Source organism: Pipistrellus hanaki (assembly GCF_964339955.1).
Source record: "Pipistrellus hanaki genome assembly, chromosome: 5".
Taxonomy (NCBI): domain Eukaryota; kingdom Metazoa; phylum Chordata; class Mammalia; order Chiroptera; family Vespertilionidae; genus Pipistrellus; species Pipistrellus hanaki.
The window spans coordinates 50,592,317-50,607,142 of record NC_140507.1 but is presented as its reverse complement, the minus strand read 5'-3'; the positions used below and the strand labels follow the sequence as shown (position 1 = coordinate 50,607,142).

Below are 14,826 nucleotides of genomic sequence, written 5' to 3'. Positions count from 1 at the left end.
TATGTAACTGAATTGTATATGTGATCTTTTCAGGTGTTCCTTATTTTTAAAGTTTTACCTAAAATTTTCCATGATATGACTCAAAAATCAGTCACTAAATAATGCAGTATACGTTTCCTGAAAAGAAATAAATGATATAGCTTTAGGAAGCCCTCAAATGTATTTCTAAGTAGCTGTTTTATAATTTTACTCTGTTTCCTTTCCATAAGTCACAATCTATATTTTCAATCTCCTTCCAAATTATTTTAATAACTATTCATTCAATTCTTAGAAATTATACTGTTTTTTACTTACTTGGGATTATTTTTTCCTCACTAGATCCTGGCATATACAGAAGGGCTTCATGGAAAATGGCTGTTCACAGAGATACGATCCATCTTTTCTCGTCGTTATCTTTTGCAAAATACAGCCCTGGAGATCTTTATGGCAAACAGAGGTAATATGTTACAAAAGTCTATTGTTACAAAGCTAACTTCCATCTCTTTGCATTTTGTTTTTTAATAGTATATCATGTTGTTTTCATTTTGATAATATTTTGCAGTCCAGCCCCTGCCCTGCTGACCTCTTTTTTGACCCACTTGCATCTTCATGGCTTTTACCCCCTTGGTCATTCTAAGAATTTTTTTGTAGTAGTTTTACTTTGCTGGCCATATAAACAAATTAGTTCAAAGCTGTTTAAATATGGGAAGTTACTAAGCATTAATCACTTCTCAAATTTTGATGTCCTCAATATTGCTCTGATATTGGAGCTCCTTCTGGAAGGTGGCTTCATTTGGAGAGAGGAAAAGGTTATCAAATGATTCATACATTTATTTAATCTTTGGTCTAATCTATTGCCCTTTATAAAGGGATCATCAGAATATGGTACTGAACTGCTCTGGTTGATTTGTATTTCATCATTCTTGAAAGAACTAAAATTTAATTTGTGGGTTTAGAATGGAACTTGGTGAAATTCATTAAGACAAGAGAGTCAAGGTCAACTTGACAAAGGTATCATTCAGTGTGACAGAGGCATTTAAGGAAGAATATGTAAAACTTTAGTGCCTATTGCTCATACTTCTTGTACGTAAGTAGGTTGAAGTTTTCTTGTTTTCACTTTCTGTAATCTATAAATTGTCAGTTTCAAAATCTACACCTAATAATATAGTCCACGTGTACTTTTTCTTTTTTCCTATGTGAAATCATGTGTCTTTTGGTAATATAGGTTTCTTTAGGTAAAGATGTCTTTCCCTTTCCTGTTTGGTCTCTTCCCCTGCACATACATCTTTTTCCTAGTGTAAACTCTGCATTCTTGCTGTCCCAAAGGGCTTTCAACCTTGTAATATTTATTGCTTGTTCATTCTCATTCATTTTGCTTCTTTGAAATTTCTTATGCATCCTTGCTTTTGTATGTGTTTTTCTCTTGCCTTTCCTTCTTGATCTTGGTCATCTGCCATAGTCTATGATAGTTTTTGTTTTGCATTTCCCCCTAGTATTCAGCATAATAATGGATACACTAGGAAGCATTACTAACAAAGCATGTTGTGTGTGTGTGTGTGTGTGTGTGTGTGTGTGTGTCTGTTTGTGTGTGTGTGTTTATGACAGATCTAAATGTTTTAGGTGTTTAGTGAACGATCATGTACTTTTTTACCTAAAACATGTTGGTAATTCCAATGTTTGAAACCTACACCAAATTGAAAAAAAGTTTTTGGCCATAAGTATTTTTTAGGCTAGGTGATTATTCACAGCTAATACATGTTTCTGATACTGAAATTAATATAATTGAAATTTAAAGTTTAAAATAATATTTTAAAATTATTTCTTATGATTTTATGGCTTTGTTATTTTCATATTTTAAAAACACAAATTTACCAATGTCTGTAATAAATTAACATTTACATATTGAGTATGTTTACATATATTGATGTACATGTTTTGATATTCTTAAAATATGTACTTACTAAAATAGAAATGATCAGAAAACATTTAAATTTTATTATTAACCATAGAGGAAATATTTTCCTTCAGGACACACATTATTCTGGATTATATGAACATATAAACTGTAAACATATGAACATTATAAAAAGAATATTTTTAAAACTGTTCATCCTTGGAAATAAATACAGCTGATAATAGAGTAGCTGTATTTGTAGTCCTCTTGATGTTAGATTGTTACCATATATAGTTAACATTGTAACCAGTATTCTATAGGAATTCATACATATGTAGTTAACTTGCCAAAATTCAGTTTTGTAAATTAAACTTGTAGCTAGATAATCTCAGCTTCATGTCACAGTAACGCAACAACAGGTGTTATAATCTGAAAGCATTTAGGAAGGCGCTGCCTAAGGTATGAGTTTCTAAGTGAAATAAATATTACCTCTGATATATTAATATTAAAACTTAAATGTACCATGATAAAATTAATATGCCAAGAATTGCATTTAATAAATATCTGGATTAAGAGTAAATATTTTATCAGACCAAAAAGTCTATATACTAGAAAGGAAATCATTCAATGTTCTAATTTTTGAAAATTATTTTCCATAGTTGCTGTAATGTTCAACTTCCCAGACCCTGCAACAGTAAAGAAAGTGGTTAACTACTTACCTCGTGTTGGTGTTGGAACATGTTTTGGATTGCCTCAAACCAGGTACTGTTTTATATGAAAAAAATGTGGAAAATAATCTGTATTATTATGTGTCCTTGTTTTGAAATGCATGAGCTTGTGTTTCATAGTGAATGATGATTATTAGTATACTAGGGGCCCGGTACACGAAATTCATGCACATTAAAAGGGAATTAATTGGAGCAAATACTTTAATATTGCTATTTGCCCTTTCTCTATAATAGAAGTGTCAGAGATGAAAGTAAATTCATAAAATGTAAATGAAAATCTTGCTCCTGTCAGTCTGGGGCACACTGCGGGACCCAGAATCAAGTCCCCGCCAACCCATGCACTCCTCTAAATCGCATGAGACCCAGATCTGGTTAGCCCCAACCCCATTGGGCGAGATCCAGACCCAGCCGGCCCCACCCTTGTCAAGCCCCACTGGGCAGGGTGCGAAACCTCAGGTCTCCTGGCCCAGCGCCAGGTGGAGGGCTCAACTTCAGGTCCCCTGTCAAGCCCAGCTGGGTGTGTGGCGCAGCCTCAGGTATCCCATCAAGCTCCCGAGGGTGTGGGGTGCAGCCTCAGGTCCCTCAGTGCACTCTCAGGTCCCCTGGCTTGGGGTCCCCATCAAGCCCTGCCAGATGGGTCGTGTGGCCTGAGGTCCCCAGCCTGGCACCAGGGCGGGGGATGCGTCTTGAGGTCCCCCATCAAGCCCTGCCGGGCAGAGGGTACAACCTGAGATACAGGGGCAGGGGACATGGCCTGTGGTCCCCCAGCCTGGCGTCAGGGCAAGGGGTGTGGCTTGAGGTACCCCGTCAATCCCCACCAGGTGGTGGTGGGGGGCTCAGCCTGAGGTTCCCTGTCAAGCCCTGGTGAGCAGGGGGCACAGCCTCAGGTCTCCAACCCCAGCCCAGTGCCACGCAGCCCCAGTTCCCTGATAATCACTCATTATGGGAACCCCACCTCCGCTGTGGGTGCAGCCATCTTGTGATAGCATGAGGGTTAATTTGCATATTACCTCTTTATTATATAGGATTGTTTTATTTTGATCCAACTAAATTTTTGTCTGAAGAAACTAAAAAAAGGGGAGCAAATATAAACCAAAGTGAGCTAAAAAAAAAAAAAAGCATGCACATCAATGAAAAATAAAAACAATAGAAATATTAATGTAATGAAAAGTTCTGTAAAGATTAATAAACAAAAATATAAAACTTATAAACAAAGAGAAAGAAAATATTAATTACCAATATCAAGAATGAGAGACTATCACTATTGTCTTCCCTGATAGTACAGTAGGTACTGATTCATCATCAATACAGTTTTGTTAACAAATTGAAAAGTGTGAAGAGTGAACCAGTGGGATTTTTCTGTTGATTGCTTGAAACAGATGTAGAAATTTAGTTTACTTTCAGCATACCTAATTTTTTATTGATTTGAGTTGTTTTTTATTAGTGTTTTTTCAAAATTTTTTTATAGTAATACCTTCTTATAAATGTACTTGAAATAGAATGAATAAACAACAGCCAGGATGTTAGTCCTCCTGAGGCTGTATGATTGTTCAAGGTGAAGCCCCCACGTTCCTCTTGGCAGTGTTCCCCACCAAGTCCGCCACTCCACGGGCTGCTTGACTGTCTGCATGACTGAGAACTACTTTCCTCAGAGCAAGTGAACCGAGGGAACGCAAGGAAGCTGCCCAGTTTCTTCTCCATGACCTACCCTTGATAATACTGTGCCCACATTTTTGCTACATTTTATTTGTTGCAAGTGAGTCATTAAATACAGCTCATGTGCCCTGGCCAGTGTGACTCAGTGGTTAGAGTGATGGCCATGCACCAGTGGGTCTTGGGTTTGACTCCCAGTCAAGGGCAACTGCCTGGCTTGCAAGTTTCATAGTAGAGGCACCTATGGGAGGCAACCAATCAATGTGTGTGTCTCTTTCTCTTTCTCTTCTCCTCCTTTTCTTATCCACTCCCTCTGCTTTCCCTTTTCACTCTCTACAATCAGTGGACAAAATATCCTCAGATGAGGATTAACAACAACAACAACAAAAATATAGCCCAGGCTCTAGGGAAGAGGAATCAAACTTCACCTCTTAAAGAAGAAGTATCAAAGAATTTGTGAACATGCTTTAAAACTAATAATGATCACAGCTTTTAGGTAAACAGGGCACATAAAGAGGCCCCTCTGTGTTATAAGCAATAGTTGCTTTACAATGCCAATTAGGGTTTTGATTAGATAATTTTATAATGTAACTAGATGCCTGATGCACAAAATTTGTGCAAGAGTAGGCCTTCCTTCCCCCAGCTGCCGGCACTGTCTTCCCTCTGGCACCAGAAACCCAGGCTTCCCTCGCAGAGGGAGGCCCCGCCTACCCGCCACAGTCTGCTGGTGGGTGGCCTGGGCCTCCCATATTGGGGCAATCATGGAGCCCCCTCATTTCTTCCCGCCCCCCCCAATTGATCGCCTTGCCAGCCAGTGGCCTGGGCCTCCCTCTGTGGGGCGGTCATGGGGCAATGGCTGGGCCCCCAACCAATCCCATCACAACGGCCTTTGGCTGGCCTGGTGCCAGTGGCTGTCAAAGCACGGTCCAGAATGGTCGTTCAGATGGTTATTCCGCTGTCCGGCCCTTATATTGATTTGCATATTACACTTTTATTATATAGTTTGGGGAATTTAAGGATTCAGAGGGAAGCAACTCAGAATTGTATGGATTTTCTTATCTTAATAATAAAAGAGTTACTTTTTCTACTGTAAAAAGGTTTTATTTATTACCTAGTAATGTGTTATCATACTTGGGAATTTTAGTAATATTTTCCTACAGTTAAAGCTAAAAGTCTTAACTCGATAAATCAGTCACTTAGATTTTCAGCACTTACCATGTATATTTTATATTTATACAATGGAATACTGTTTAGCAATCAAAATAGATGAACTACTAATACATGCCAGCACAATGATGAACCTCAGAAACATTTGTGGTTAGTGAAAGAAGCCTGATGCAAAAGACAATGTGATTCTTTAATTCTATTGATCTGAAATGTCCAGAAAAGGCAAGTTTATAGAGACAAAAAGCAAATTCATAGTTGCCTAGACCTGGGGATAGGAATGGTGAGTAACTATAAACAGGCCCAAGGCAAGTTTTTGTGGTGATGAAAATGTCTTCAAGTGCACTGTGGAGACAGTTGCACAATTGTAGAAATGCAATTTTAAAAAATAATTGAATAGTACACTTAATAATGGGTAAATTTTATGGTATGTAAATAATACCTTTGTAAATAAACCTTTTTAAAAAATAGCTACCTTGTCCTGAGTTATAGAAGAACGATTACAACATATTTATTGAAATGCTATGCCCCAAATAGAATAATTAATCCTGCTACTGATTTCCCAGTGCTTCTTATTACTGTTGGTTGTATCCATCGCTATTTACATTGCATCAGAAAAACAGAAAACTTCATCTTCTATTAGGATGTTTAAAAAATAAGTTTTTTTAAACCTCTATTCTACCCATGAATAGACCACTATAGAGTTTACCATCCCCTTTTCCATGTTACATAGGGTATGCAAACATAATATTTAGCTCTATGAGGACAAATGTGTATCTTTATGTAATGACTATAAAAATATTAATACAATTTTATATGTATTTTTAGTTACTATAATTCCTTTTATATCAGTAAAGCAGTGAATTATTAATCATCCTATTATTAATCAACCTATGGAGCCTAGATATTGCAATGGCATTGTAATGAAAGCTTACAGTAATGAATAGAACATGTTTAATAGACCTGTGGCTAGTCCACATCATTTGTTTAACCATTAATTGTAGATGGAAACATCTCTAGTACTCATTAGTATAACATAAATAGAACTTTTCAGAATATACAGGTATCATTTTGAATAAGATATTCATGATTTATTATTGTGGTATAATCTTAAGTTCAAATTGATTCTACATAAGTTTCTTTCTTTTTTTTTTTTTTTTTTACAGGCGAATCTCATTAGCTAGTCCACGTCAACTTTTTAAAGCTTCTAATATGACTCAGCGATGGCAGCACAGAGAGATTTCAAACTTCGAGTACTTGATGTTTCTCAACACAATAGCAGGTAACCTAAGCTCACATGTTGACTTATTTCAAAGAGTAAACTGTTTATTGTGACATGATTAGATTACTTTGGTTACTGATGCATATATAGCTTATTTTTATTTTTATTATAACTAAATAAATATACCTTATCAAGAGTAATTTTGAAAATGAATTTTTCGTATATGAACTGTTGGCCACTTGAGAAAAATAAAAAATGGGTATATACAGTCTTTTCCAAAAATATAAAATAACAAGTTACAACTATTCAATATAGTAAGCATGGACTCACTATGGAATAGAAGGAATGAATAACCATAAATCCTAAGAATCTTTTAACAACTTTATAAATGTATTATGTGTTGAGTCAATGAAACACAACATAGAAAAAAGAAAACTGTGGTTAAATATTAAATAAAGCAACATTATGACCAACATATTAAAATATAAAGATTAAATGTCCTGTATAAGATCTATAATCATATAATATTACTAAAGATTACCTATTGAAACTGTTCACTTTTAAAGACTAAAGAATAGAAATGTGTCATTGCTTTTTATTTGTGATGATTTGTATAAAGAAATGTCTCAAGGAATGTAATTATGAGACACTTGAGATTTAGGTCAAGAAAATGACAGAGTTTATATTTGAGGCACAAAGGAGATAAGAGCATAAGGCATGTTGCTTACTCTCACAGAAGTTATTTTAAGTAAAAATGGGAGCATTTACATGATTCTAGAGCAAAGGGTTTTAGAAACAATAAAAATCACAAAATAGTACTGGCCAGGTGGTTCTTTTAGTAGAAGCATCACCAAAAGGTTTCGGGTTCAATTCCTGGTCAGGGCACATGCCAAGGGTATAGGTTGGATCCCTGGGCACTATGTTAGGCAACCAATAGATATTTCTCTCACATATGTGTGTGTCTCTCTCTCTCCCTCTCCCTCTCCCTCTCCCTCTCCCTCTCCTTCTCCTCCCCCGCTTCCTTCCTCTCTCTCTCAAATCAATAAAAATATAGTCTTCCAATTGGTAGGAGTAAGGGAAGAAATCAGAAAAAATTTCATGTTTGAGTGAGGATAGATACTACTTTAATTAACAGAGGTGATAGTTGGGAGAGAAGTTATTTAATGTAAAACTGAAGGCATAAGCCAAAAAAAGATAAGTGGAAAATTATGAAGTAAAGCTAAAGAACAATTAATGGTATAGTTATATGCACACACAGACAAGTTATTTATTATATGTAAAGTAGCCCCCCCCATTCATGTGGTAATCGTTCAAAGACCCCCCATAGATGCCTGAAACCATGAATACTACCAACCCTATTTATACTATATATTTTCTCTATATACTTACACTTTATAGTTTCTGATTGTCAACATTACTGCTCTTGTGCTTTTAAGCCATTATTACATAAAATAAGTGTTACCTGAATGCAAACTCTGAGACACTCCACAGTCAATCTGATAACCAATAACCGAGATGGCTGCTGAGTGAGTAAGGGGTGTGATGTTTACCAGTGTAATGTGCTGGACAAAGGATGGTTCATGTTCAGGTGGACAAAGCAGGTTAGTGGGAGATTTTATCACACTATTCAGAATGGCGTGCAAGTTAAAACTTAGGAATTGTTTATTTCTAGAATTTTTCATTTAATATATTTGGATCACAGTTCACTGAGAGTAACTGAAAACGTAGAAAAGAAACTGTGGATAAAGGGGCCTACTGTATATGTGTGTGTGTGTGTGTGTGTGTGTGTGTGTGTGTGTGCGCGCGCGCGTGCGCACGCACATAAAAAGTATATATTCCCAAACGTATAATGAGAAAACTAAAAAGGTTGTGTGGAATTGACTTACTGTCAATTTGATGAGTTAGCAGTCAATTCATTGGGAAATTTGTGAAAGTTTTTGAACAAATGAATGATAATAGAACTGTGTGAAAAGGTAGCTTGGAGGCAGAATGAAGGATAAATTGGAGTGGAGAGAGAGACTAAGCAGAATCAAATTTAGGAAGCAATTACATGTAAAAAGAAATGAGGGCCTGCATTAGAGAGATGACAGTGGTAATTAAAACACAACATTAAATAACAAGAATTTACAAGGTACAAACTGTTTGACATCAACTAACTGTCATTGCTTGTTGTTAGTTTGGAGGAGGTATAGGAGAATATGGCAGCATTTGGGAGTGAGGGGAAGTAACATTGGCGATGGCGTTCATTATGTTCAGAGGATCATTGGTTTTGAAAGCTGTCACAGAAATTTCAGAGTAATTTGGTGCAACTCCTTCATTTTACAGATGACTAATGAATGCCCACAGGGCTCAAATCACTTAAACTTGGTTGATTAGTTGGTCTGTTGGTTAATTAATGGCAGAGAAATGAACCTAGTTTTGAAAAGCTCTGTAAGAATTGCAAATTATTATTTTTAAAATTTTAATGAAGAATATTTTATTTGGTGCAGGCTTTCAAGTAACAAAAAATAATCAATAGTTTATGAGGACATAATCATGGGGGCCAGAGTATCTGTAATTGAATATAGTTTGACCATTACTAGTTACTACATCATTTTGGGTAGATAAACCTTTTGTGCCTCAGTTTTTTCACATGAAAAATGGGGATGGTGCCAATTTCATAGGGGTATTGTGGGGATTAAATGAAATAATGTATGGATAACACAGAGAGCACTATCTGGCACTCAAAAAAGTTATTTTTACAAAATTAGACTGTTGAATCTTCTCATCATTTTATTTTATTATTTTAGATTGAGTGTCTGTTTTTTCTCTCCCAGGACGGAGTTACAATGACTTAAATCAGTATCCAGTGTTTCCCTGGGTCATCACTAATTATGAATCAGAAGAATTGGATCTTACCTTGCCAAGTAACTTCAGAGATTTATCTAAGGTAATTTCTCAGTAATTATCTGAAATATAATTGTCTTCCATTTAAAAATATATTTGATTATGTTTAATTTTCAGACTACTTTTTAAAACCTTTTAATAATTATAACTTTAGTATATTTATCTTTTAAACATATGTTAGTATTCTCCAGTTTAAAATAGAAAACTTTAATATACAGAAAAACTTGATGCCAATTAAAAATGTTAAGTGATATATATTTTTCCATATGCATTCAAAGACATTATTCTCAGATAGCATCTTCTTCTCAGTGTGTTAGTATTGTGTAAAATGAAGAAAGTCATGGAAACTTCTCATTAGTCTTCTTATAAAAGGACAAGTAGCCTTTCACTGCTGCAACTCTCCTCACCAACCTCCCTGCTACCTTTTTCTCTTCTCCCACCTATGCCTTGTTCCAATGGATTCTTTTTATGTCTAATATTGAATTATATAACCCCAGTCCTTAAACTTTTCTTCACTTATTGGAAGCTGAACAAATATTTCCCAAGTTAGAGCTTTGCTTTCTCTGCCTTCACTGTTCATCTCCCCACTTTGTGAGCAGCTGACTGGCTCCGCCTTTAGATTACCTCCTCATAGAGACAAGTGCTGACCGCCTTCCTTCCCTGATAGTCTGCTCTATTTCTTTCCAAGCACGAAAACATCCTACATTTTACATATATTTCTACCTATTTTTATTGGTTATCTCTCTCACTAAGCTTTATAATGATTGAGTTCTTGTACATAATTATTTCTCTCATGCCTAGCACAGGGCCTGCCATTCAACACGTGTTAAGTGAATTAAATAATAAAACATATGGCATTTCGTGTTAAGTGAATTAAATAATAAAACATATGGCATTTCCCCCAGTTATAAAATATTAATATTAAATGTATTTGATTTTTTAATATGCTGAGTTAAGTAAGCCATTCTGAGAAAGGTAAGTATCACATAATCTCACTCATATGTGAAATCAAATGAACCAAATAAACTGATGAACAAAATTGAGAACTTTATTAGTTTGACGTGTGTAGTGAGCCATGAAATAGGTCAGTAGTAAACACTGGACAACTCTTTAATTCTTGGGCAATTATAGCCTAGTCTCTTTATTATTTGAATTTCATGTACAGAAAAGTAAAATCTCATTTTCTGTTAATTTGTTAAGATGTAAATGTGCTTCACAAAATAAATCACATTTCAATAATTAACCTTTTCAGGGTTTTAGAATAATTCCCCCCCTTTTTTTCCTGTTTCTTAACTGAGTCCTTCAGTTTGGACGTCTATTTAAACACATAGCTTATTAAGACTTTCTTGTGCTGTAGAGGATTTTTTTTTTAGGCTCCTCAAGATGCAGTGTGTAGTGAGATGGATTGTCGATAGGGTGCATGTTTCTGTCTTGATGGAACAGTTACTAATGGTGATAAGTGGGAGACTGTTTGTATATCTCTGCGGAGGCTGTATTTCTGTCATGTGCCATCACTGTCCCTGAGCAAGAGTTCCCGCAGCTCATTACCTCCTCACACCACTGTTCTTGCTGACTGCCTCCTTTCTCTGACCTCATCTTTGTTCTCTCCCGCTAAAACTCTTTCCTGGCCAGAGAAAGGCACGCATTTATTTTTAAATGTAGGTTTTATGATGTTTTCATTATGAGAATTCATAGAAATGGTATCAACAAAATGCTGTTATAGGTTATTTGCCAGCTAAACAGGATTCTTTATTAAAATTGAATTTTATTTGTATATTAATATTAAAGCTGTTTCTAAGTAACCTGCCGAATACTTTTGTTGGGTGGGTAAAAGACTGTTTTAGGTATAACTTATCTTCTGTGTGTGATAAATGAGGAGAGGGCCCAGTTCAAAATCAAAACAGGAGTTGCTTTCATTAGTCTCTATCCATGTATTTCATATACACTATAGAAACATAACAATATAATTTTTGTGATTTAGTGCCTTAAATTTTATCTATTTTTATATTATAAGATTTTGTGATATATTTGTATTTTGGGCTGAGGAAGGAGTGTTTATACAGAGTGCTTACACAAGAACTGAAGGGTACACAGTTGGAGAGCAAACAGTAGTGTAATTAGAAGGGCTGGGAGGAAGGGGGGAGCTTTAACGGCCACTTACAGGTAACATCCCTTTCCTACAAGGCAACAGTAGCTCAAATGTTACATTCATTCCAGTTCTTGAAAGTGGAATTCCACTAGTAGTTATTGTTTCCATTTATATATTGATGGAAATAGTGAGTTTGGAATTAACGACATTAAATTTAGTGAAATAAGCTTATCAGATACTTGAAAATTGTAATTTACACATATGGAATCCTGGTAATTATTTATAAGAATATTTCACTCCTGTTGATGTTAGTCTGCCATAATGTGTACAGTATGATTTCATTTTCCAATATATTCTTATAAACATATTTTCAGGGATACATCTCATATGTGAAATGAGCTATATCTCCATGAATACTGACTATAATATAATTATATTAAAATTGTCCCATAGTATACCTTTAACAACCATTACTATTTGTTTAAATAAACTTGCAAAACTGAAGAAAACATTGTGTGTAAAGCTTAATTTAAAACAAACAGTATTTATCCCTATTCTTGAATAGATAATATAGCCTGACTAGCTTGGAAAAGTATTGAATTACTTATGCATATTTATGTCCCTTTAATTTCCCCAAAGCTGGTTTTCAGAGGGGTTTTTGATACACGGCTACAATTTTATTTGCAATCTCTTCCATATTGCACAGGGAATTTTATTTCTCAAGCTGAATTAATGTAAGCAACATGCTTTCCTCTGTATTATTTTTTCCGATAATTTTTTTTTTGAGGAAAGAAAAGTCTGAATAGAACAATGTAAAATATTTTTCTTCAAGTCACAAAATTTTATTTTATGTACAATTGTAATAATTACAAGTTAGTATTGTCAGTCTTCTAGGAAATCAGATCTATTTTAGTCTGAAAAAAATCTGATGAAAATTAAATATTTTCTTGTATTGAGAAAGTCCTCCTTTAACATAATGGTTTAATTTATTCTTTCACAGCTGGAATAAGTACAGTTCGATTTTGAGGTTGATTTTTTTGTGGTTTTTTTTTTGCCTCCACTTTCCCTTCATGAGTCTAAAATTCTTCTGATGAGAAGACAGATCTAACCATGCATAGACTTCGGAGTGACATTAATTTATATTTTATAAATATATATTGATTTTTATATTTTGACAACCTCCTTGACAGAAATAAGAAACAACATTCTCTTTTTGTCCTTTACAAGAAATTATAATTAGGGTCAGAATATATTTACAAAATGTCAGACCATAAAAACAGATTATGATGGCTGAGTGTCTCAGTACTAGGGCTTCCTTTGTACATGAGGAATCTTTTCTTGCTACTGTGATTTACTGTTTTTCCTTAGTAGCAGAGGGGTTGTATAAGCCAATTTTCTAAGAAAGGAGAAACCAAGAGAGTCTGAGGCAATCATTTCTCTTCTTATCCATCCACATTGTTATTTGGGAATATTAAGTATGTACTGTAATTTGGATGCATATTCTATAAAATAAGTATGTTCTTAGATTGAAATGCATTTGATAACCATTCACTTGCAAATAAAGACTCACTATGGAATTCAGGAGCTAGAAACATCCCATGTCATTGTTAACTCATATTTACTGAGGACTTACTATATGTCAGGCTGTTATCTAAGTTGATTACATGTGTTAACTCTTAATCCTCACAAAGACCTTTTAAGATAGGTGGCACTATTAATTGCCTTTTACAGAGACTGAAACTGAGGCACTGTAAGGTTCTACAATTTCTACACGGTTTCAAGCGAGTGGGTAGAATCAGAATTTAAACACCAAGCTAGTGTTTTTCAAATTGCAGTTTAAAGCTAGCATTTTTTTTTAAATGATTAGAATAGTGTGGTATTACATAAGAAAAAAAGAAGTATCAATGTGCATCCTCTATGAATCTTCTGCTTATGGTGTGTGTATGTATACTTAGTTTGCATTGGGTTAGGATTTAAAGCAGAGATAGGTCCTTAGCTGGTATTTGCTCAGTGGTTAGAGCTTTGGCCTACAGACTGAAGGGTCCTGGGTTTAATTCCAGTCAAAAGCACATACCTTGGTTGGGGGCTTGATCCCCAGTAGGGACATGCAGAAGGCAGCCAATCAATGGTTCTCCCTCATCATTGATGTTTTTATCTCTTTCTCCCCTCCTCTCTGAAATCAATAAAAATATTTAAGTAAGTAGAAAATAAATAAATAAATAAATAAAACAGGGGTAGGGAAAGTCTAGCCTTTGGACCCTATAAGGTTCAAGAAAAACATGTGGTCTGGCCCTTCCAAGGCACTAGGGGTGAGTTAAGTAAATGTTTGACCACAATAGCAGGCTAATTTTTTTTGTATGGCCCGCAAATGATGTTATAATATCCAAATGGCCCTTGGCAGAAAAAAATGCCCCCCCTCTCCAAAGTTTGAGAAACAAATTGCTATGCTGCCTCCTACTTTTGACATCAGTGGCTGACTCTGTTTTAATGTTATTTTATCAAGTAGCCTTTCACCTCTATTGGTGAAATACATGGTAATTACAACCTACATTCTGTCTCTTGAAAAGGAAAGCTTTCCCGCTGAAACTGGTTTGGCTCAGTGAATAGAGCGTCGGTCTGCGGACTGAAGGGTCCTGGGTTCGATTCCAGTCAAGGGCATGTACATTGGTTGCGGGCACATCCCCAGTAGGGGGTGTGCGAGAGGCAGCTGGTCGATGTTTCTCTCTCATGTTTCTCTCTCATCGACATTTCTAACTATCCCTCTCCCTTCCTCTCTGTGGAAAATCAATAAAATATATTTTTTTAAAAAGAAAAAAAAGGAAAGCTTTCCTGAATTGCCCACTCTTGGGGTGTTTGTTCCAGGTGATGCTCCAAGCTGTTTTGACTTCACCTGTTTTATGGAAAAGCTGATTGTTTGGTTAAAACTAGAGAATCCCTGATGTTACTACTCAATTATTGCTTGTGTGTGTGTTTTTCATTTATTGGTGTGTGTTTTTAAGGAGTACTATTGCTTACCAGGGATTCTCAGTTTCTGGAGATTTGAAAGAATAAAGTCAGGTAGTTACTACTGTACTAAATAGTAAACCAAAAATTGGGGGAGAAAACAAGGACTGGCCAAAGTATAAGCAAGCATTTTATTTTTAATAATCAGTTTTTACATTTTAAAATGAAGGAAAACACTGAAAGAGATTGAAATAAAAAAGAGGGAAAA

General features: G+C 35.3%; 1 protein-coding gene across 5 annotated transcripts in view; it reads left to right on the top strand.

Annotated features, from left to right (window-relative positions):
* The window catches only part of LRBA (LPS responsive beige-like anchor protein), a 514,593-nt gene that overhangs the window by 350,266 nt on the left and 149,501 nt on the right, over positions 1-14,826 (top strand). For all 5 annotated transcript variants that reach the window (XM_084884876.1, XM_084884872.1, XM_084884875.1 and 2 more), the window contains 4 exons: positions 319-436; positions 2,533-2,635; positions 6,585-6,700; positions 9,457-9,569. In XM_084884876.1, coding sequence (XP_084741002.1) covers positions 319-436; positions 2,533-2,635; positions 6,585-6,700; positions 9,457-9,569 — 450 coding nt within the window. The remainder of the gene's footprint in view (positions 1-318; positions 437-2,532; positions 2,636-6,584; positions 6,701-9,456; positions 9,570-14,826) is intronic.